The 21,313-nt window shown below is 44.3% G+C and overlaps 1 protein-coding gene across 6 annotated transcripts in view; it reads left to right on the top strand.

Moving 5' to 3' along the window:
* Positions 1–21,313, top strand: part of LOC135515933 (SPRY domain-containing SOCS box protein 4-like) — a 110,913-nt gene that overhangs the window by 43,799 nt on the left and 45,801 nt on the right. For 4 of the 6 annotated variants that reach the window (XM_064939819.1, XM_064939813.1, XM_064939828.1 and 1 more), the window contains one exon: positions 14,440–15,376. In XM_064939819.1, the coding sequence (XP_064795891.1) occupies positions 14,644–15,376 (733 nt within the window). In that variant the 5' untranslated portion in view covers positions 14,440–14,643. Of the gene's footprint in view, positions 1–4,828; positions 5,227–14,076; positions 14,203–14,439; positions 15,377–21,313 lie in introns of those variants that run through there. The other 2 variants (XM_064939847.1, XM_064939854.1) reach the window with 2 other exon arrangements.

The following is a 21,313-nucleotide window of genomic DNA, read 5'->3' as shown; positions in this document are numbered from 1 at the left end:
GAATAAGTGAGTGAGGTGAGGGATGCACCGTTTTCCTTATTTTAGAAAGGGGGAAGATCAACAGGGAAGAGGGGATGCACCAGATGGGGCCCTATAATATCTGTGAAATCAACTTAATGTATTGAACTTTATTAGAAAATGTATTACTTTGTCTAAGATTGTTAAGACAATCCCTGAAGCATTTTGTTCTTTTCCTTAAACTTTCTCAAGAGGCAACGGCACGCAAATGCCCCTCTGTGTGTGCACGTTTGTCAGTCGTTAATGATGACAACCGTTCCATTTACCAGAAAACGGTTTTGTCAACCTGGCTTTAGAATGTCCAATGTTGTTTTTCTATTAAAGTGCAATTTTGAGAGCGAAACCTGGAAAAACTAAACAAAAACAATTTTTCTGCAAAGAATTAGGCATTGACCTGTTTATTGATTTAATTTTTGTACCTTAAAAAAAAAATCTAATGTAAAGAGAATAGTGGTCTGGATCTCTGTCATATGTAGCTATAGCCCTCTTTGGCACAATAGCCAGTGACAATATGCTGTGTTACAATTTCACAATTAAACCTGACAACAATGGAAAGCGAGAAAAAAACAATTGCATGGTAGACATTCAACTAATGAAATTGAACGTGTGTGAGATTTCAGGGGCACTGTGGGATAGTTTGGGGAAAACTTGACGCGTGGCAACAAGGGGTCGTGAGCGACACTCAGACAGCAGATGCCAGGATAGAAGGGAGAGAGGGACATGGAGAGGAGGGGGGGGTGAAGGCCATCAATCAGATTTAACTGTGACCTTTTACCCCCCTTATGACCCTCGCAGTCTGGGTGAGTGCGGTCTGTATCACAAGAACTGGGGTTTACCGGAAAATGGAAGGCAATGTTTGGGGAGATGCGGGCGGGGGGGGCGTTAAGGAAAGAGCGGAATCGAGACCGACGTTGGGAGATGGCTGGAGATGGAGGTGCTATACGAATCATAAATCCAATTTCTAGTCCCTTCAGCTATCTGGGACCCAAGAAGCATGTTGACACAGATGGACTGTGTGTGTGAGAAAGATGGAAACCTAACGTTCTGTTCCTGTCTCAGCATCCTACTCCACTTACCTGTATCAGTTGTGAACCTTAGTAGTACTATTATTTACCTACTCTAGCTGTCTGTGTGCATGCTTCAGTAGTCTGCCCTGAATGATTATAGTCTATACGCAAGATGACCCATTCTCATGCTGCTTTTCAAGTAGATCCAGCTGTGGGATTATTTTTTTTGAGCGGATGGGATCACTTGGAGCTGATTTTCTGGGTTTTATACGTCCGTGCTGCCAGTTGGGGAACCCTGCTGTAGAGAGATGTCCTGTGCCCTTACATGGTGTTGGGGAACCTTTATTCACAGTACAGAGAGACTTAAATTGTGTGTGTGTGTGTGCGCACGTATGGGAGGAAGGATGACGGATGAGCAGTGGGTGTCTTCCCTCTGTCCCCCTCTCCTCCCCATCCCTTTCACCATCACCCTCTCTAAACTGAACCTTTTCTGTTTGTTTGCCATCTGTCTGGGGTCACTTTGACGACTGCCAGATGAGCGTCCCTCCTTTCTCCATGTCCTTTCTCTCTATCCTCCTCTATCCGAATCCTTAGGGCTCTTGTACCCTGCATTTTTTTTCTTATCTCCATTCATCCCCGCCTCCCTTTCTCGCTCCCTTGGACCTTATGTTGGGAGGCTTGGTCTATGACACGTGTGTTGGCAGAAGATGGTTCACACACACACTTTTGCTCTCTGGCCTCTGAGCAGTTTACTGACAATATGGGGGTACTCTGGTCCCTATTCTTTCTATGGGGGGGGGGCTTGTCCTGCAGATTAACCCCCTCACACACTGTAACGAAGCACACCCTACACTCACCCCTTCATCCCAGCGCGCACACACTCGTGATGCGTGGGTCAGCTGTTTGTTCACCTGCAATTGCTAATAATCCATCCGCAACTGGCTGACTATGTGAAAATCTGAGTCCCGACACTAACCCGCTAATATAGTAAATGCACTGTAGGCTAGAGCCAAATACCGTAGGGGGTGCAGGATTTTTTACATTTTGGTAGGCTATTTGTTAGTCAGCTTGTCTATAATTGAATACATTCAGCTTCTCTTCTGTCATATGTTGCCTTAGATGCTGAACACACCGCTTGCATTAGGCAGGCTAGTGTTGCAATGTAAATCTTATTCAATAATTTCATCCAAACTGCTCGCTCGCGTCAACGAGTGTCTGCATTGCCATAAATAGAACTTGGTTATTTGTTTGGGACGCTTGACACGCTGCAAGTCCTGCCTCTCCCATCGCCTCATGGGTTTTAGGAGCATATACCCATGTGAGTGATTGAAAGATTAACTGAGGCCCACACACCAGTCCAGTTGGTGGTAATGCACATTGAAATTGGTTGCCAACGGCCATGTAAAGTCCAGAGAAGGAGCGATTACTAGAAACTAACTCAGTTTACCCTTTTATCTGTGGATTAATTGTCGGAGTAGAGGACCTTGTGCATTTCAGGTAAAATAGCAACCCAATGTTTATATCCCAGGACAAATGAGCAACCAACAGCAAGCAAGCTAGCTAAATTGCCATAAATGTTTCATGCGTTTCGACCTGTCGCCAAATTTAATATAGTTGGTTCAGAGTTTTAATATTTTTATTTTATTTCAACCTGCGTGTCCTGATTGCATCAGGAAACATAATGAAACAGAGTGTGCAAAATAATGGAGCGCGACGTGCCTGTGGAGCGTCTTTGTCCCTCCCCTTGTTCTGGTCTCGACACTTAAAATGATGCCCGAGACACTTTCCTCACACATAAGCAGTAACCTCAATAACATTGTCAGGATGTAGCAGTGGTCATTTCCCTTCAACTGAAATAATTACGGTTCAGTATTTCTACACCCCCCCCCCTTAAATGCACACACTATCCACACGTATGGGATGGCAGGGTAGCCTAGTGGTTAGAGCGTTGGACTAGTAACCGGAAGGTTGCAAGGTCAAATCCCTGAGCTGACAAGGTACAAATCTCTCATTGCCCCTGAACCCACTGTTCCTAGGCCGTCATTGAAAATAAGAATGTTCTTAACTGACTTGCCTAGTTAAATAAAGGTTAAATAAAAAAATCCCCAATTCAGTGTAAGTCAATGTTGGGATGAAAACCTCACACATCCCATCATAGGGCAGACACTCCTGCAGAGCACCCCCAAAAGGAGGGTCCTCACCAGTACCTGACTGGTACACTTGACCACACCCTTACAAATGAAATATTACAGGCAGAGGTGTATTGCATAATTCACTTAGATTACCACAGAGATGAGAAGTGGCTGCTCGGCTATTGAAACCCATTTCATGAAGCTCCAGATGAACAGTTATTGTGCTGACGTTGCTTCTAGAGGCAGTTTGGAACTCGATAGTGAGTGTTGCAACCGGGGACAGATTTTTACGTGCTTCAGCACTCGCTGGTCCTGTTCTTTGCACTTGTGTGCTCCTAGATGGTTCTATGTCACAGTAACAGCACTTAGTTGACCAGGCAGCTCTAGTAGGGCAGAAATATGATGTTGGTAAGGTGGCATCCTATGACGGTGCCATGTTGAAAGTGAGCGCTTCAGTACAGGCCATTCTACTGTTTGTCAATGGAGATTGCATGGCTGTGTGCTCGTTTAAAAACAACAAAAAAAGAAGTTTTATACACCTGTCAGCAACTGGTGTGGCTGAAATAGCCAAATCCACTCATTTGAAGGGGTTGCCATGTCGTGCATATCTAATAGGCAACTTTGAACCAAACCGTTTCCCGCCTATCTTTGAACACACCGTAGTTACTTTCAAATTCTTTCTTTGAAACAAAAATCTGAAACACACAAGCGTTGGTAATGTATATTATGTTTAGCCTACGGTGACTACCTACATTGTCGGCCGTTTTACCTGCGTGGGCTAGCCTCCGTGGCTATAATGGCTAACGGTGAGTAATTTTAGTGTGTTGTGTGTTGGGTTAAGTTAAATGGGGTTAGAAGTATATTTGACTCAGTTGATCCGCAGCGAGGGCTTGTGTTTTTACAGTGCTACGCATTTCCCCTTTACCACGCTCCACCGTAGGGCTGAGGTGGGACTGGGAGGGTGAAAGGGGGCGATTGAGTAGTCTGTGTGTGCGTGTGTGGTGCAGAGAGGTGGAGGTTCAGGCCCGGTGTGGTGTCAGTTAGTGCTCCCCGGTGGTCCGCGTGGCCCAGGAAATAGGAAGTCCACTCAGATACTCTGTGCCTCATTCATGACGATGGAACACTCACGCTGTCTGTGCTGGTGTCGGAGGGGGGTGTGTGTGTGCTGTGTCTTAAGCTGAAGTTTTTATATGGTCTGTCTATGGCAGGAAAAAGCTGTCAAACTGTGTGTCTGGAATGGAGCACATAAATAACTGTTTAAATGCTGCTGTATGTGTATGAAAACTGTTTGTATTACGTATGTCTAAATGTGTGTTTTAGATTCTGCATAAAGGCATGATTGTATATGTACCTGCGTTTCTAAAGTGTGTGTATATACCATATGAGTAAGTGTATATTTTGTACTATATTTTAATATAGGCTTAGACTATATGAATGTAGAAGTGTGGTGTTCTATCCGTGTGTGTGTATTATGCGTTTGCTGCGTGTCTCTCGGTATCTGTATGGCAGAGGATGTTGGTTGGGCTCAGATGGGGTCGAGGGAAATGAAATGGGCGTGTGTGTGTGTGTGTGTGTGTGTGTGTGTGTGTGTCCCAGCCCGTCTGTCTAGTCTCTGTCATAACCCTGCTTGATGAGATCAGAGGGGTTTGGCTTTCAGCATGAGGCAGCCAGCCTTCCCTCTTATCCTTGTCCTGCTGTCTCTTGCTCGCTCTCGCTCACTCTCTGTGCTGAACTGAAACTAACTCTGAAGAAGAGTGCTCGATAGCGACAGGCGGCGGACGCCACGGCCACAAGAAGAGTCGCCGAGGGCAGGAACAGTAGCGATAGCGGCCGGACGGCTTAGCTTCTGCCAGGCAGGGAGGGAAGAGAGGGTGGGTCACCTCTAGGGAGAGGGAGTCTTTTCCCCCAGCAGGACTCAACTGGCTTGTGTTCTCTGTTCTTTCCACAACGGAGAGAGGGAGAGCTTTTATCACCGCTCTTCTCTTGATTAGTTTTTTTTTAATCGGCTTTGAGGTGGAACATGAGACGCGGAGTTTCACAGAAGAGCTACACTGCTGTTACTACTTACTGTAAGCGGCCTGTTTAAGACTGTTAGAGAGCGCATGGTAGCGAGGTGGATGGCTTTTGTGAAAGTTACGTTTTTGTGTGCGTGGATGAGTGATGCCGACACCTCGTGATGCACTCTGTACTGCGTATTTGACTATGTACTCCTTATCTAAGAGTTTATTCTTCTGTGTGTGTGTGGCATCCTGCATCTCTTATGGCTGACCAGATGTCTCCCAGACGCTGCGTGTTTCCTCTCTTCCCTGTCCGGTCTTTTCCTGTCGTCTTTAATTTCCCTAATGGACCAGAGGCCCCAGCTGTACAGGATACTCTTCCCTCCTCCGCTCCGTGTGTGTCGGGAATTCTCCCATATACCGTCCTCGGATTTCCCTCCCCTTACTGACACTTAAAAGCATATCTACTCCTGAATTCTATCTATTCTAAAACCTGACATTTTCTATACCTCTGACTTCTATATATATATATACCCCCGCATTCATCTAATAATGGTTTGTGCCACAGTTATAGGTTTCTGTTGTCCTACCATGTTTAGGTGAGAGGGGAGGGGGTAAATCTGAGCTGTGCTGCTGGGATGGTTAGATAGCTGGGCTTCATTCTGACTTCATCTCTCTTGTTTTGTCAGCTGCTGACCTCTTGCTTGGCTTGTTATTGCTTTCTTTCTCTCTGTCTGCCATTATGTTTGTGCGTCTCTCGCTCTGCCTTTCTTAGATAAGGTGATTTAGAGAGTAGCAGAGGTTGTGGTGGGTTCCTCTGGCCCATACTGTGTGTTCAAATCCCTATTGTTTGTGGGGGGGGGGGTCCGGAGGAAAGTCCTTGAGCAGTGACTAACATTATGCTTGGGAGAAGACAGCTGTTTGGAAGTCGTGTTCCATCTACATTTTGGGTTGGTATGCTGTGCGTGTCTCCGCAACGCTAGCATGCAACTGTGTGTGTGTTAAGTGCCCTTCTATGAGTTTATACCACTGGCATCCATTCAGCTAAACCTAGGATATGGCGGGGCGGGTTAGGGTTTACTCTAAAATGCTATTTGGAGAACAGAACAAATTACCCCCGCCATTCATTATTATTATTATTATTATTATTATTATTGTAATGTTTGTTTTGAACGTCTGTGGATCAGCATATACACTGTCAACCACTACTCAACCTTATCAAAAATGTACTTTTACTTACGCATACAGTAGGCTAAGTATTGTATAAGGCACAATCATCGTTTTAATTCAGGTTTTTTTTCAGGCTTTGGACTCAAAAGCCTATACCGTAGGGTGTATTCATAAACTCTAATATGCGTATGGATGTTTTGAATTAATCATCAGAAAGCACTGCCCGGTTTTGTGTTAGGCTTTGAAATGACTACCACTGTTTCAACCTGCTGTTGAACTTCTTTCTTCAAATTGATCATCACAGTGACTTGATGTGATTTTCGACATCAATGCATTTGCATTGCTGTCAGTGGTTAAAGGGACAATAGAGCCCTGAGTGTACCAGGCCATTAGGACTTGATGCTCACTAGTGAGATGGGTACTACCAAGCATGTCCAGAGTGCATAAAATGACATTACCATGTCTCAATGGTCACGTGAAAATTTTACTGCGGTCATGACTGCCGGTGCGTCTGCCGCCATCGCCTCATGTTTCAGTATGATAATGCCTGGCCCCATGTCGCAAGGATCTGTACACAATTCCTGGAAGCTGAAAATGTCCCAGTTCTTCCATGGCCTGCATACTCACCAGACATGTCACGCATTGAGCATGTTTGGGATACTCTGGATCGACGTGTACGACCGCGTGTTCCAGTTCCCGCCAATATCCAGAAACTTCGCACAGAAATTGAAGAGGAATGGGACAACATTCCACAGGCCACAATCACCAGCCTGATCAACTCTGAGAATGAGATGTTGTGCTGCATGAGGGAAATGGGGGTCACACCACACACTGACTGGTTTTCTAATCCACGCCCAACCTTTTTTTTAATGTGTTCTGTATTCCCAGTCATGTGAAATCCATAGATTAGGGCTTAATTTATTTACTTCAATTGACTGATTTCCTTATGAACTCTAACTCAGTATAATCTTTGAAATTGTTGCATTTTATGTTTGTTCAGTGTGAATTCAAACTGATATATTGGTGCAATTTTTTTAAACCAAGAGCTCAATGACTTAAAATGCCTATGAAGGCTAGTCGTCCAAAACACATGGCATATCAGTGCTGTGTGTGTGTGTGTTCCTGAAGACATCTCTGCCTATCAAGCATTCATTGATTGCAGCAATGCAAATTGCTTGGGCCGTTTTGTCGGCAGCATGATATAATTGGTACCCACTAATAGGGTGTAAGTGCTGTTTTACCCTTCGCTGATGATTTTATTGTTGCTACAGAGAGCGGGATGAAGAAACAAAGGCATGGAGAAAGGGGTGGGCGTATGTCAGTGGTACTCAAATATTATTTGAGACTGTTTGGTCACACATTTCCTATGTGGCAAAGTTCCAGATGATAATTGACATCGTAGAAAGAAACCATCTCGTGACCCATGCATGGTTATTATGTTCAGTAAACATAATTTAAATCTATGGATTTAAGGCATCTGTAATAGAATATATATATACTGGTCAAAAACGTGTGTAGACATTAATAAATGCATTTCTTTAGCTTCCAAAATATTTTTTACAAGGTGGGGGAGTGCCAGGGTAACCGTGTTGGCTTCAATACAGCGACCCTGTCAGACATCTAGTGTATGTTCACATCATTGTTTTGTTCACGCCCCTCTTGTTGGCGGAGCCTATATTAAGCAGTTTTAGAACTTATTTCCTGCAAGTAACATTGTGTGTGTGTGTGTGTGTGGTGTGTATATGTGTGTGTGTGTGTGTGTGTGTGTGTGTGTATATATATATATATATATATATATATTGGGGTCCCCATTGATTTGGTTGCAATGTTTGAGCCACTCATATGAACAGAGGAGACATCGCAAAATAAGTGTGTATGTATGTGTAATATATATATATGGTTATATTCACATTTATTTTGCGATGTCTCCTCTGTTCATATGAGTGGCTCAAACATTGCAACCAAATCAATGGGGACCCCAGTAGGTCTAGGCCAATGGGCACATAATCTGTCCATGATAACTACAAGGTTTAGATATGTTAACTTAACTACCATGCTAAAGAATGTTAGCTGACATGGTCTAGTTAAAACATAAATGGTATAGAATCAACCCCTCTGTCGAAGACACTTGGACATGTACTCAGGCTGACTTGCTCTAGTTCAGGCAAATGAGAAATAAGTGCACTGGCTATCCGGAAGGCCAAAGTTGGTTACTTTAAGGAGCAGTGCTCGCTCTGTGGGTCTAACCCCAAGAAGTTCTGGGAAACGGTTAAAGACCTGGAGAATAAACCCTCACAGCTGCCAGTGTCCCTTAATGTTGTGGTTGTTACTGACAAGAAGCACATGGCTGAGCACTTCAATCACCACTTCATTAAGTCAGGATTCCTATTTGACTCAGCCATGCCTCCCTGCCCGTCCAACATTTCCTCATCTCCCACCCCTTCCAATGTGACTATCCCCGACGCTTCTCCCTCTTTTTTTTATATTTTTTTTTCTCCCCCCTGCCCCGCTACAAAGTTTCTCCCTGCAGGCGGTCACTTGGACGAGGTGCTAAAGGAGCTCCTTAAACTTCTTTAAGGTTGCTGCCTGTACCATCGCCAGCCTTTCTCCAACCTTTTAACATGTCTCGCCTTTCTGGGGAGGTTCGAATCAAGGGCAATGGTGACATAATTAAGGACCTTTAAGGTTGCAGTGACACATCCATAACTTGAGTGGAAACCAGATTGCGTACCCGAGAGAATACTATAGACCTCAAGAAGCCAGTCAGTTGATTATTGACAAGTTTTTCCAACACTTTTGATAAACATGGCAAAATAGAAATAGGCCTTTAACAGTTAGGATCAGCTTGATCTCCTCCTTTATTTAAAGAACCAACTGTGGCTGCCTTCCAAGCAATGGAGATGGTCTAATACTCAGCTGGCCCCTCCCTAGATTTTTTTTTTTGTTAAACGCTCTACAACAAAGCTTTCTTAGTGTCCAACAAGCTTTCTCTGCCCTTAACCTTGTTCTGAACACCTTCAAAACAAAGGTCATGTGGTTTGGTAAGAAGAATGCCCTTCTTCCCACAGGTGTTATTACTATCTCTGAGGGTTTAGAGCTTGAGGTAATCACCTCGTACAAGTACTTGGGATTATAGCTAGACGGTGCACTGTCCTTCTCAGCATATATCAAAGCTGCAGGCTGAAATTAAATCTAGACTTGTGGTTTCCTTGTAATCGCTGCTCTTTCACCCCAGCTGTCAAATTAACCCTGGTTCAGATGACCATCCTACCCATGCTAGATTAGAGACGTAATTTATAGATCAGCAGGTAAGGGTGCTCTCGAGCGGCTAGATGTTCTTTACCATTCGTCCATCAGATTTGCCACCAATGCTCCTTATAGGACACATCACTGCACTCTATACTCTGTAAACTGGTCATCTCTGTATACCCATCGCAAGACCCACTAGTTGATGCTTATTTATAAAACCCTCTTAGGCCTCACTCCCCCCTGAGATATCTACTGCAGCTCTCATCCTCCACATACAACACCCGTTCTGCCAGTCACATTCTGTTAAAGGTCCCCGACGCATACACAATACTGGGTCTCGTCTTTTCAGTTCGCTGCAGCTAGCGACTGGAACGAGCTGCAACAAACACTCAAAACTGGACAGTTTTATCTCAATCTCTTCATTCAAAGACTCAATCATGGACACTCTTACTGACAGTTGTGGCTGCTTTATGTGATGTATTGTTGTCTCTACCTTCTTGCCCTTTGTGCTGTTGTCTGTGCCCAATAATGTTTGCACCATGTTGTGTTGCTACCATGCTGTGTTATGTGTTACTGACTACCTATGTTAGGTCTCTCTTTATGTAGTGTTGTGATGTGTGTTGTCCTTTATTTATTTTTAATGCCAGGCCTCTGTCCCTGAAAGAGGCCTTTTTTGATAGGCCATCATTTGTAAATAAGAATTTGTTCTTAACTGACTTGCCTAGTTAAATAGTTGATTGCAAAATGGCACCTTGTGCATTCTACTGGGTTCTTTAAAAGAAAGCTGTTACCCCACGTATTGAGTCCGTTCTGGATCCGGACAGTGTTCCGCCTGAGTATCGCTGGCCGTATGTAGTATTTTGGAGGGATGACTGCAGGGAGAGTGGCTAAATAAACTGACAGGGAAAGTTGGAGGGAGAAGGATGGAAAAAAATGGATAGATTGAAAGCTCTCCCGCAGTTTTCTCCTTGGCTTAATAGCATCAATGGCCCCCGTTAGCAGTGTGGAGTATCCTTCCTTATCTCTTAAAGATTAATCATTCTGTGGAATTCTGTCTATTTTGACATACTCTAAATAATAACATACTGCGTACAATCTACCTACCGCTGGCATATCCTCACTAGAAATTCATCTCAATTATGTAGACGCTAACGGTTGTTGTCGAATAGTTTGTAAAGGCTTTACTCTCCACTGCAGTTCACACTTCATAGCAACACACACACCACTAATTGGAACCAGGGTTGCTAGGTATGTGTCTGTTTAAACACACACTTTTTTGGATTCCCGTTAACAGGCTGGTCTGGGTTATTCCTCCTGTGAAGCTGACAGACCGTGATCTTTTTGGTAATTTCCCAAACATTCTTATGAGTTTTCCCTAGAAGTCCTCCATGTGTTTGTGTAGCTGTTCTGAGGTAATGACTCTTACTGTGACAAAATAATGTCCGTGTGAAGGAGCTGTGTCTGAGAGTGAGATTGCGTGTGTGTGTCACATCAAAGCCCGTCTCCCCAGTCAGAGCATTTTGGATATGCATGAAAGCATGGCTCTGAGGCAGAAGGGACCGAGCAATGATTTTATACACTCATTATGCAACTTAATTTTTTTTTTTTTTTTTTTAAGCGTTGTTAGAGGGAAGGTGGCCAAGTCACCCCCACCCATGTTACACATCCCTTTGTTTGGTTCTGTCTTTTTCAGTGACTTTTTCTGTCGGTCTGTGGCTTCGCTCTCGTTCTCGCTCTGTCTTGTGTTCGCTCTTGTGCGTGCTCTCTGGCTTTCTCTCCATACCTCCATTTCATCATGCTTTTCTGTCTCCCTCAAGAAAGAAAATTATTTAGGTCTTTCCCATCCTATATGCTGGCCTTTCTGCTCCCCTAACTGCCATACCTGTCTAGCCCAGCTAAAGCAAGGGATGATGACAGAGAAGAGCAGACTCTCCTAAATAAGTCGTCAGAAGGCTGGGGGGAGCGAGGGAGTGTGCCAGAGATGGGTGAGAATGAGAGGGAGAGCAGTGTAACTCAAACGGGATGGTAGGATCTAAATGTAAACAGCTGGTATGTTGCAGCTCTTCACTGCAACCTCTGGGTCTAGCCCCCTTCAGAGGGGTGATGTGGTTTTGCAGGTCAGAGGTCAAGCACCCCCTTGAAGAAGCTGTAATGCATAGGTTACCACCCACATGCCCTCCCAGACTGGGTCTAGGCCAGCTGAGCTCGATGTAGAGGAGCCATCTGGGGGAAATGGGAGGAATGGACATGCTGTGTAGACTCGAGGTCGACCGATTTAATCGGAATGGCCGATTTTTAATTAGGGCCGATTTCAAGTTGTCATAACAACCGGAAATCGGTATTTTTGGACACCTATTTTGCCAACAAAAAAATGTACACCTTGATTTAATCTTTATTTAACTAGGCAAGTCAGTTAAGAACAAGTTCTTATTTTCAATGACTGCCTAGGAACGGTGGGTTAACTTCCTCCTTCAGGGGCCGAACAACATATATTTTCACCTTGCCAGCTCAGGGGATCCAATCTTGCAACCTTACAGTTAACTAGTCCTTGTGCACTCCACAAGGAGACTGCCTGTTACGTGAATGTAGTAAGCCAAGGTAAGTTGTTAGCTAGCATTAAACTTATTTTATAAAAAATCAATCACTAGTTAACTACACATGGTTTATGATATTACTAGATATTATCAAGCGTGTCCTGCGTTGCATATAATCTGGCTGATCATACAAGTATCTAAGAATCTGGCTGAGCGGTGGTAAGCAGAAGCAGGTGCTTAAAAGTTCATTCAAACAGCACTTTCGTGCGTTTTGCCAGCAGCTCTTCGTTGTGTGTCAAGCATTGCACTGTTTATGACTTCAAGCATATCAACTCCCGAGATGAGGCTGGTGTAACCGAAGTGAAATGGCTAGCTAGTTAGCGCGCGCTAATAGCGTTTCAAACGTCACTCGCTCTGAGCTTTGGAGTGGTTGTTCCCCTTGCTCTGCATGGATAAAGCTGCTTTGAGGGTGGCTGTTGTCGTTGTGTTCCTGGTTCGAGCCCAGGGAGGAGCGAGGAGAGGGACGGAAGCTGTGCTGTTACACTGGCAATACTAAAGTGCCTATAAGAACATTAAATAGTGAAAGGTTAATGAAATACAAATGGTATAGAGGGAAATAGTCCTATAATAACTACAACCTAAAACTTCTTACCTGGGAATATTGAAGACTCATGTAAAAAGGAACCACCAGCTTTCATATGTTCTCATGTTCCGAGCCAGGAACTTAAACGTTATCTTTCTTACATGGCAAATATTGCACTTTTAATTTTCCAACACTGTTTTTGCATTATTTAAACCAAATTGAAAAAGTTTCATTATTTACTTGAGGCTAAATTTTATTTTATTGATGTATTATATTAAGTTAAAATAAGTGTTCATTCAGTATTGTTATTGTCATTATTACAAATAAAATAATTGGCCCATTTTGTAATCGGTATCAGCTCTTTTGGTCCTCTAATAATTGGTATCGGCGTTGAAAAATCATAATCGGTCGACTTCTAGTGTGTACACACACACACACACACACACACTAACACAAAGGGACACACACATACAATAGCACAAAGGGGAAACGCAGGCAGGCCAATTCTGTATTTTTATCCCCCACTAATTTGGCTTTTGACCAGTCAGATCAGCTGTTTTGCCAATTATTTGGGAAAATATCAGTATTGGGCTACCTGTGTAAAAGCAGCCATAGACTCAATACGGAGAAAGACACTTGTACAGAACTACACACACACACACACACACACACACACGACTACAGTTTGGCTACAGTTACTGAGTAGCTAATGACATTCTCCCAGAAACTTCCATAAGAACCAAGCCCTAACCCACCTGCCCACTTATGACACACTCGGAACAGTTAATTGGACACACCGACAGACACACACTCCCTACTGGGAACTGAACTCTGGTGCCACACACACACTGCCAACTCTCATGACCTCATTCCTCTTCTCATTTAATGGGAGGAAGACCGGGGGGGGGGGGGGCAGGACTCACAGCTGTGTGGCCGTCTGGTCACCCCCCTTCCTGTTAACTTACACTGACAGACTTCTCTCTCAGGCAGTTGCTGACCTCACTCTGAGTGTGTGTGTGTGTGTGTAATATTATATAGTACTGTACACACAGATGATAGCAACAGTAGACCTGTATTTCATCATCTGTGTGTACAGTACTATATAATATTACACACACACACACACACAGCTGACGTGTGTGTCTACCCCCAAGCGGTGTGTCAGTCTGGTATGAGTGTCCCTTTCCCTGTGTTCAGGAATAGCTATCCCTCATTCCTGGAAGAGAATGATGTGTCATTTCAGCTGAACAGGAAGTGTGTCCCAAACAGGAACTGCCTGCTATTGTTACATAGGGCCCTAGTATTTTTAGCTTATCAGCCAATCTTCCATTATCTAGTTCACAGAGCGTTCTTTTTCACATCACCATGGCTCAATGACGCTGCGGCAAGGAGGGATTTTGTTTAAACTTTCTTTTTGTTCTTTTTTTTGGGTGGGGGGTTTGGAAACTCTGATAGAGCAATATATTTAAAAGAAAATGTTTTTTTTTGCCGACTCGGCTGCTTTTCTAAAAGGTGGATATTGAAAATGTATTATCTAAAGGAGCATTAGTGTCCTCGCAGTTCTACTCTAGGGGAAGTATCTCACTTTTGTGTTTTGTTATAGCTCTTGTTCTATCTCTGGTCTCTAGAACTTTTTTTTTTAGTGTGTTTTGTAAGGAGTCAGCGATTTGGGCCAGAACGGAGCAGTCATAAGCTGTAACGTACCCTTACATGCACTCACATTCCTCTCTCTCTGTTTTCTCCTCTCAGGAGTGTTGTTGGCGGCCCCCTTTTGAAAGCGGCGTTGTGGAGTCGGCCACTGACAGGAGTGCGTCATCACTGCTCCCTGTGGTTCCCCTGGTTACTGCACCAAAAAATCTGCTTTAATGAAGTAACGCCGGGGCGACAGAGGACCGAAACCGACCCAAACTAACACCTTCCTCCCTGCCCCTCTCCCCCTTTCTCGCCGACACCATGGGTCAGAAGATCTCTGGCGGCGTCAAGTCAGTGGACAGTCGTGGCGAGGGTGGCTCGCCCTCCTTCCGCCCGTCGACCCACCACCGGCACCTCCACCCCGAGCTGCGGGGCCCTGACTTCTACAAGCCGCCGCGGCTGGACCTGCTGCTGGACATGCCCCCCGCGCCCCCTGACCTCCAGCTCCGCCATGCCTGGAACCCGGAGGACCGCTCGCTCAATGTTTTTATCAAGGAGGAGGATAAACTGACCTTTCACCGCCATCCTGTAGCGCAGAGCACCGACTGCATCCGCGGCAGAGTGGGCTATACGCGGGGGCTCCACGTCTGGCGGATCCACTGGCCGGCGAGACAACGAGGGACACACGCTGTGGTGGGAGTAGCCACGTCCGATGCCCCCTTACACTCGGTCGGCTACACGGCACTAGTAGGCAGTGACTCTGAGTCCTGGGGGTGGGACTTGGGCAGGAACCGACTGTACCACGACAGTAAGAACCGGGCCCAGGTTTCCCTACCTTCGTATCCGTGTTTCTTAGAGCCTGAGGAAGCTTTCGTATTGCCGGACGCTCTTCTAGTGGTGTTGGATATGGACGAGGGCACGTTGAGTTTCATGGTGGACGGACAGTACCTCGGTGTGGCCTTCAGAGGCCTGAAGGGGAAGAAGCTGTACCCGATCGTCAGTGCCGTGTGGGGCCACTGTGAGATCAGCATGAGATACGCCAACGGACTGGATCGTAAGTGTCCTCCTCCTTTTTTTCCCCCTCTGCTATCTCTCACAGGAACTAATAAGTAGAGGTTTTTTGCAATGCGTCATTGTATAAGATGGTAATACAATGATATAGAAAAATGCTCATTGCCGCTGATTTGCCAGGATATTAGAAGCAGCATGGTATGAGGTCCTTTCAACCAAAGTGATCACGAAGGAGAGCAGATGAGGAAAGGAGGTCTTTAAAGCTGGGATCATCAACTAGTTTCAGCCCCTGGCCAATTTCTTGAGTGGATGGTCAGGGACCCGGAAACATATTTACAAATCATTTGTATTTTATTTTACCTTTTATTTAACTAGGCAAGTCAGTTAAGAACAAATTCTTATTTTCAATGATGGCCTAGGAACAGTGTAACCCACTATTCCTAGGCTGTCATTGAAAATAAGAATTTGTTCTGCCTGTTCAGGGGCAGAACTACAGATTTGTACCTTGTCAGCTCGGGGATTTGAACTTGCAACCTTTCAGTTACTAGTCCAACACACTAACCACTAGGCCACCCAAACAGATGCAATATTGGACAAACCTTGCTTATATATATCTATATATCACTTAGTTATGCGTGCGAGTACTTTTGGAACAGCTTTCCAAAATTTAAGTCACTTGGAGCTGATCTGCTGGTCTTTTCAGACTTTCTTTTTTTTATATGTCCAAAAAGAGACTTGGGACAAAACATTTTTTTTTTCTCAGACCATGTGGGCCAAATAAGTTTGGGAAGCCTGCTTTGAAGGGTGGGTGGAACTTTGCATTGCGTCATTATAGGATGCTTTCCTGGAATAGCTACAATTACTGTTCAGAACATCAGAGGGCAGATACAGACGCCAAACAGAACCATATCTGCCTACAGTATCTTGTTGTCATTATCTACCCATAAAGAGGGAGTGTGGACATTGAAGTCATTTAACTTCGCAATGAACAGGGTTCTTTGTTTACTGCACTGTTGATATGTCACGTTTAATTTGATAACACATACAGCCGTACCACTTTGAGATATAACACATTGTATGATAGTATAGAAGCAGTATATCAATTACAAAGGATTAAAAACACGTGACGACTTCTGTGGTGGTCTTATATCTAGGGCTGTGATGGTCATGGACTTTTGGGTGACGGTAGCACATTTTTCTCCTCCGCTCCTGACTATGTGCTGCCATAGAAAAAAATAATGAGCACCCCCATTCAAGTCAATGATGGCATAGTGGGTGGACTAGCGGTCATTGCAAGTGTACCCATAGGAGAAAAGCAGGAAGTAAGTTATCAGCCACATCCAGTTAAAATCATTTGAATTCTGCTTTAACGTGGGAATTGAATGGAAATACCAGGCATCCTTTGCGAGTGTACCCAAGCGTTTACCAGTCAAATTGACAGAATTAGAAGTTCCAAGCCCGTTCTATGCGGGATGTTGCCATGGCAGCCGAAGACGGATTTGCTTGTTTCAGCAAGGAGTAACCGAGTTGAATCACATTGTTAAGAGTCCATGTTATGGCCGAAACGGCCTCGAATGCCCGGCTGTTTCCCTTGCACACACAGTATAACAGTGCATTCGGAAAGTATTCACATCCCTTGACGACATTTTTTACTTTAGGCTTATTCTAAAATGGATTAAATAAAAAATACAAATCCTCAGCATCTACCCCATAATGACAAAGCAAAAACTAGTTTTTAGTAATGTTTGCAAATTTATAAAAAAACAAACTTATCACATTTAAGTATTCAGCCCTTTACTCAGTACTTTGTTGAAGCACCTTTTGGCAGCGATTACAGCCTCGCGTCTTCTTGGGTATGACGCTACAAGCTTGGCACACCAGTATCTGGGGAGTTTCTCCCATTTTTCTCTGCAGATCCTCTCCAGCTCTGTCAGGTTGGATGAGGAGTGTCGCTGCATAGCGATTTTCAGGTCTTTCGAGAGATGTTCGAATGGGTTCAAGTCCGGGCTCGGGCTGGCCTACTCAAGGACATTGAGACTTGTCCTGAAGCCACTCCTGCGTTGTCTTAGCTGTGTGCTTAGGGTCATTGTCCTGTTGGAAGGTGAACCTTCACCCCAGTCAGATCCTTAGCAGGTTCTCATCAAGGATCTCTGTACTTTGCTCTGTTCAACTTTCCCTCGATCCTGCCTAGTCTCCCAGTCCCTGCCTCTGAAAAACATAGGGATGGTGCCAGGTTTCCTCCACATGTGACGCTTGACATCCAAGCCAAATAGTTCAATCTTGGTTTCATCAGACCAGAGAATCTTGTTCCTAATGGTCTGAATTCTTTAGGTGCCTTTTGGCAAACTCCAAGTGGGCTGTCTTGTGCCTTTTTGCTGAGGAGTGACTTCCGTCTGGCCACTGTACCATAAAGGCCTGATTTGGTGGAGTGCTGTAGAGAAGGTTGTCCTTCTGGGAGGTTCTCCCACCTGGAGCTCTGTCAGTGACCATCTAGGAAGTCTTGGTGATTCCAAACTTATATTTAACAATGGAGGCCACTGTTCATGGACCTTCAATGCTGCAGAAATGTTTTGGTACCCTTCCCCAGATCTGTGCCCCGACACAATCCTTTGTCCTGTTTTTGCACTGTCAGCTATGTGACATTATATAGACAGGTGTGTGCCTTTTACAAATCATGTCCAATCAATTGAATTTGAAAATTAAAGAGCCGCACACTCTAGGAGCTCAGATGCAAAAATTGAATTACCAACGATTCGACAGACAAGCTGTCTTCATCGGGTATAAATCTGAGACCAATTGGTACACTCTGATATACCACCCCAAGATATTCCTGAACAACGTCTATTTGCGCCCCTACTGGATGGAAATTTACAAGTAATGGCTGTGATCAATGCAATGACCTTGATAATTTATTGTTAAAACTAGAGGCTGCCTGGATCTTTAACTTAAAGAACTTTGCGCCCTTCGGTCTCAACGTAGACTTTGATCTGAAGCCATTCTTGTGATTATTGTGACTTTGCCATTGTAATTGTTTGTAAGCTTGTGTAAGTCTAAAATTAATTTCTGATCATATGCTATCCATTTGTTTGTATGACACTTTAATATTTGGTAATTAACCAATGATATTAGGCCACTCTTGGCCATGATTACAGACGCCTGTGTCTTATGACAATATAAACGAGTCATTCCACAGTGTTTGATTACACCCTGATGAAGACCGCTTGGCTGTCGAAACGTTGGTAATTACATTTTGGCATCTGAGCTCCTAGAGTGTGCGGCTTTTATTTTCAACTTTTCTACTCTGCCAGCCAGCACCTCGCCTAAATAAGTGTGCGTTTCTTTTTCTTCTAGATCAATCAATTGAATTTACCACAGGTGGACTCCAAGTTGTAGAAACATCTCAAGGATGATTAATAGAAACAGGATGCACCTGAGCTCATTTTCAAGTCTCATAGCAAACGGTCTGAATACTTGTGTAAATAAGGTGTATGTTTTTATTTAATACATTTGCTAACATTTCTAAAACTGTTCGCTTTATCATTGTGTGTAGATTGAGGAAATTTTTTTTTTTATTAAATCCATTTTAGAATAAGGCTGTAACGTAACAACATGGAAAAAGTGAAGGGGTCTGAATACTTTCTGTGTATTCTCAGCAAAAAAGGACCCTGTCTTTCAAAGATGATAATTAATACAAATCCAAATAACTTCACAGATCTTCATTGTAAAGGGTTTAAACACTGTTTCCCATGCTTGTAGGCAATTAAGGTCACAGTTATGAAAACCTAGGACACTAAAGAGGCCTTTCTACTGACTGAAAAACACCAGAAGAAAGATGCCCAGGGTCCCTGCTCATCTGTGTGAACGTGCCTTAGTTATGCTTCAAGGAGGTATGAGGACTGCAGATGTGGCCAGGGCAATAAATTGCAATGTCTGTGCTGTGAGACATCGAAGACAGGACGAACAGCTGATCGTCCTCGCAGTGGCAGACCACGTGTAACAACACCTGCACAGGATCGGTGCATCCGACCATCACACCTGTGGGACAGGTACAGGATGGCAACAACTGCCCGAGATGCACCACGAACGCAAAATCCCTCCTTCAGCGCTCAGACTGCCCGCAATAGGCTGAGAGAGGCTGGACTGCGGGCTTGTAAGGCAGGTCCTCACCAGACTTCACCGACAACAACGTAGCCAATGGGCAGAAAGGACTGGCAAAAAGTGCTCTTCGCTGATGAGTCGCGGTTTTGTCTCACCAGGGATGATGGTCGGATTCGCGTTTATCGTCGAAGGAATGAGCGTTACGCCGAGGCCTGTACTCGAGTGGGATCGATGTGGAGGGGCCATCATGGTCTGGGGTGGTGTGTCACAGCATCATCGGACTGAGCAGGCAATCTCAACGCTGTGCGTTACAGGGGAAAAAAATCCCCCCTCTTGTGGTAACCTTCCTGCAGGCAATGCCAAGACCTCTCATTATAGAAGTCTAACCATTCTTCCTTCATATAATATATTTCTGAACATGTGGTGAGAATCTCTGGTCTCAGTTTAAACGGTCTCTTTGAGAGAATTGTTTAACACACACACACACACACACACACACCTGCAAAGAGTGTTCTCATAACAGACTTTTTATCTGAACCCCCCCCTACAGAGTCATATCTGATATTACAACATGGAATGTTTTTGTCTTGTTGCTGGGTGGAAACCGAAAGGAAAAAAGCTCCTGTAAAGTTTGTGTTTCTTGCTCGACGAGACCCTTGGTGTCTGAAACCAGAGGAAGACCTGGGGATTATCACCACACACTCACACACTGACCTTTCTTTGAAGTTGTAAGGTTTGTTAAACCTGTAGTTTTCATACCACTGCGCACATCAGATGACTGTTACGAATATTTTTTGCCCCAGTGGCTTATGTTGGTCTTTTCCTGAGTTAAGGCCTTGTTCAAAGCAGCCTATTTGTTATCCAAAACGCATTTAACCGAACTGTTCACATTTACCATTTTGGTGCTGTTGAATATCACGGATTGGAACCGCAATTGTCTAGCTCTGAGAATCTCGAAGCCTGTTCAAAGCACCCGTTTAAAAGTATTTTCAGTGCCTGAAAAATGCTTTTAGACAGTTGAAAGTGGGCTTTCAAGCTTAGTGCTGGGAAAGTAGAACGAATGTTGAAAGCTCTCCTTGAAAGGTGGTAGTGTTAAAGAAATGGCTGCCGGTGTACAGTAGGAGCTGAAAGCCTCGGCTAAAGACCCGTTTTTGAAGATGTGACGCGCCTTCATGCGTTTACACGTGTCTGTGTGCAAGATGTATTTGTGTGAACGCCTGTGTGCGCCTTAATGTTTCTGCATGTTTTGTGCACTTACGTATGCATGTTTTTGAGTAGGCCTAGGTCTGTGGGTGTGTTAGCGAGGGGGGGGTGTCTCTGATTTATTTATATGCCAAGGCATGACCATCAGAATAATGAAATTCTGCCTTTTACAGAAGGAGAAAGAGGGAGAGATGGGGCAACAGAATGAAACATGAGGGCTTTGAACTTTTCAGTCTATAGCATCTAAATGAGCACGAAGGCACAATAAACAAGCTGGGGAAGTAGAGCCATATATGGGGTGACATGCCATGCATCAATATGCTCCCATGATATATATTGAGAAATATGTGGATTTATTTGAGGTCACGTCCTGAATCAATCAGGGGAAACCCCAGATGCTTGTGATCGGGATGCTTTCAATTTACTGTGAAACAACAAGGAAGGTAGATACCCTTGACAAATGCAATTTTTTTGGTGGAGAGAAATGTAGAGATGGGAAAGCTAGTTGTCCTCCATAGAGGTGTGTGATTTCTAGAGTTATTTTTCTGGAATTGATATAAGATGTGACTAAATAGATGCACATTTTGAGCACTGCCAACAAGTGATGTTTAGATTGTTGGAATTGAGATGAAGTATGAATTAACCTAGCAGCAGCTGTTGTGTTAGCACACTTGACTCA

The sequence above is a fragment of the Oncorhynchus masou genome, chromosome 3 (genome assembly GCF_036934945.1).
Source record: "Oncorhynchus masou masou isolate Uvic2021 chromosome 3, UVic_Omas_1.1, whole genome shotgun sequence".
NCBI classification, from domain to species: Eukaryota; Metazoa; Chordata; class Actinopteri; order Salmoniformes; family Salmonidae; genus Oncorhynchus; species Oncorhynchus masou.
This window is presented reverse-complemented; position numbering and strand designations above follow the sequence as displayed.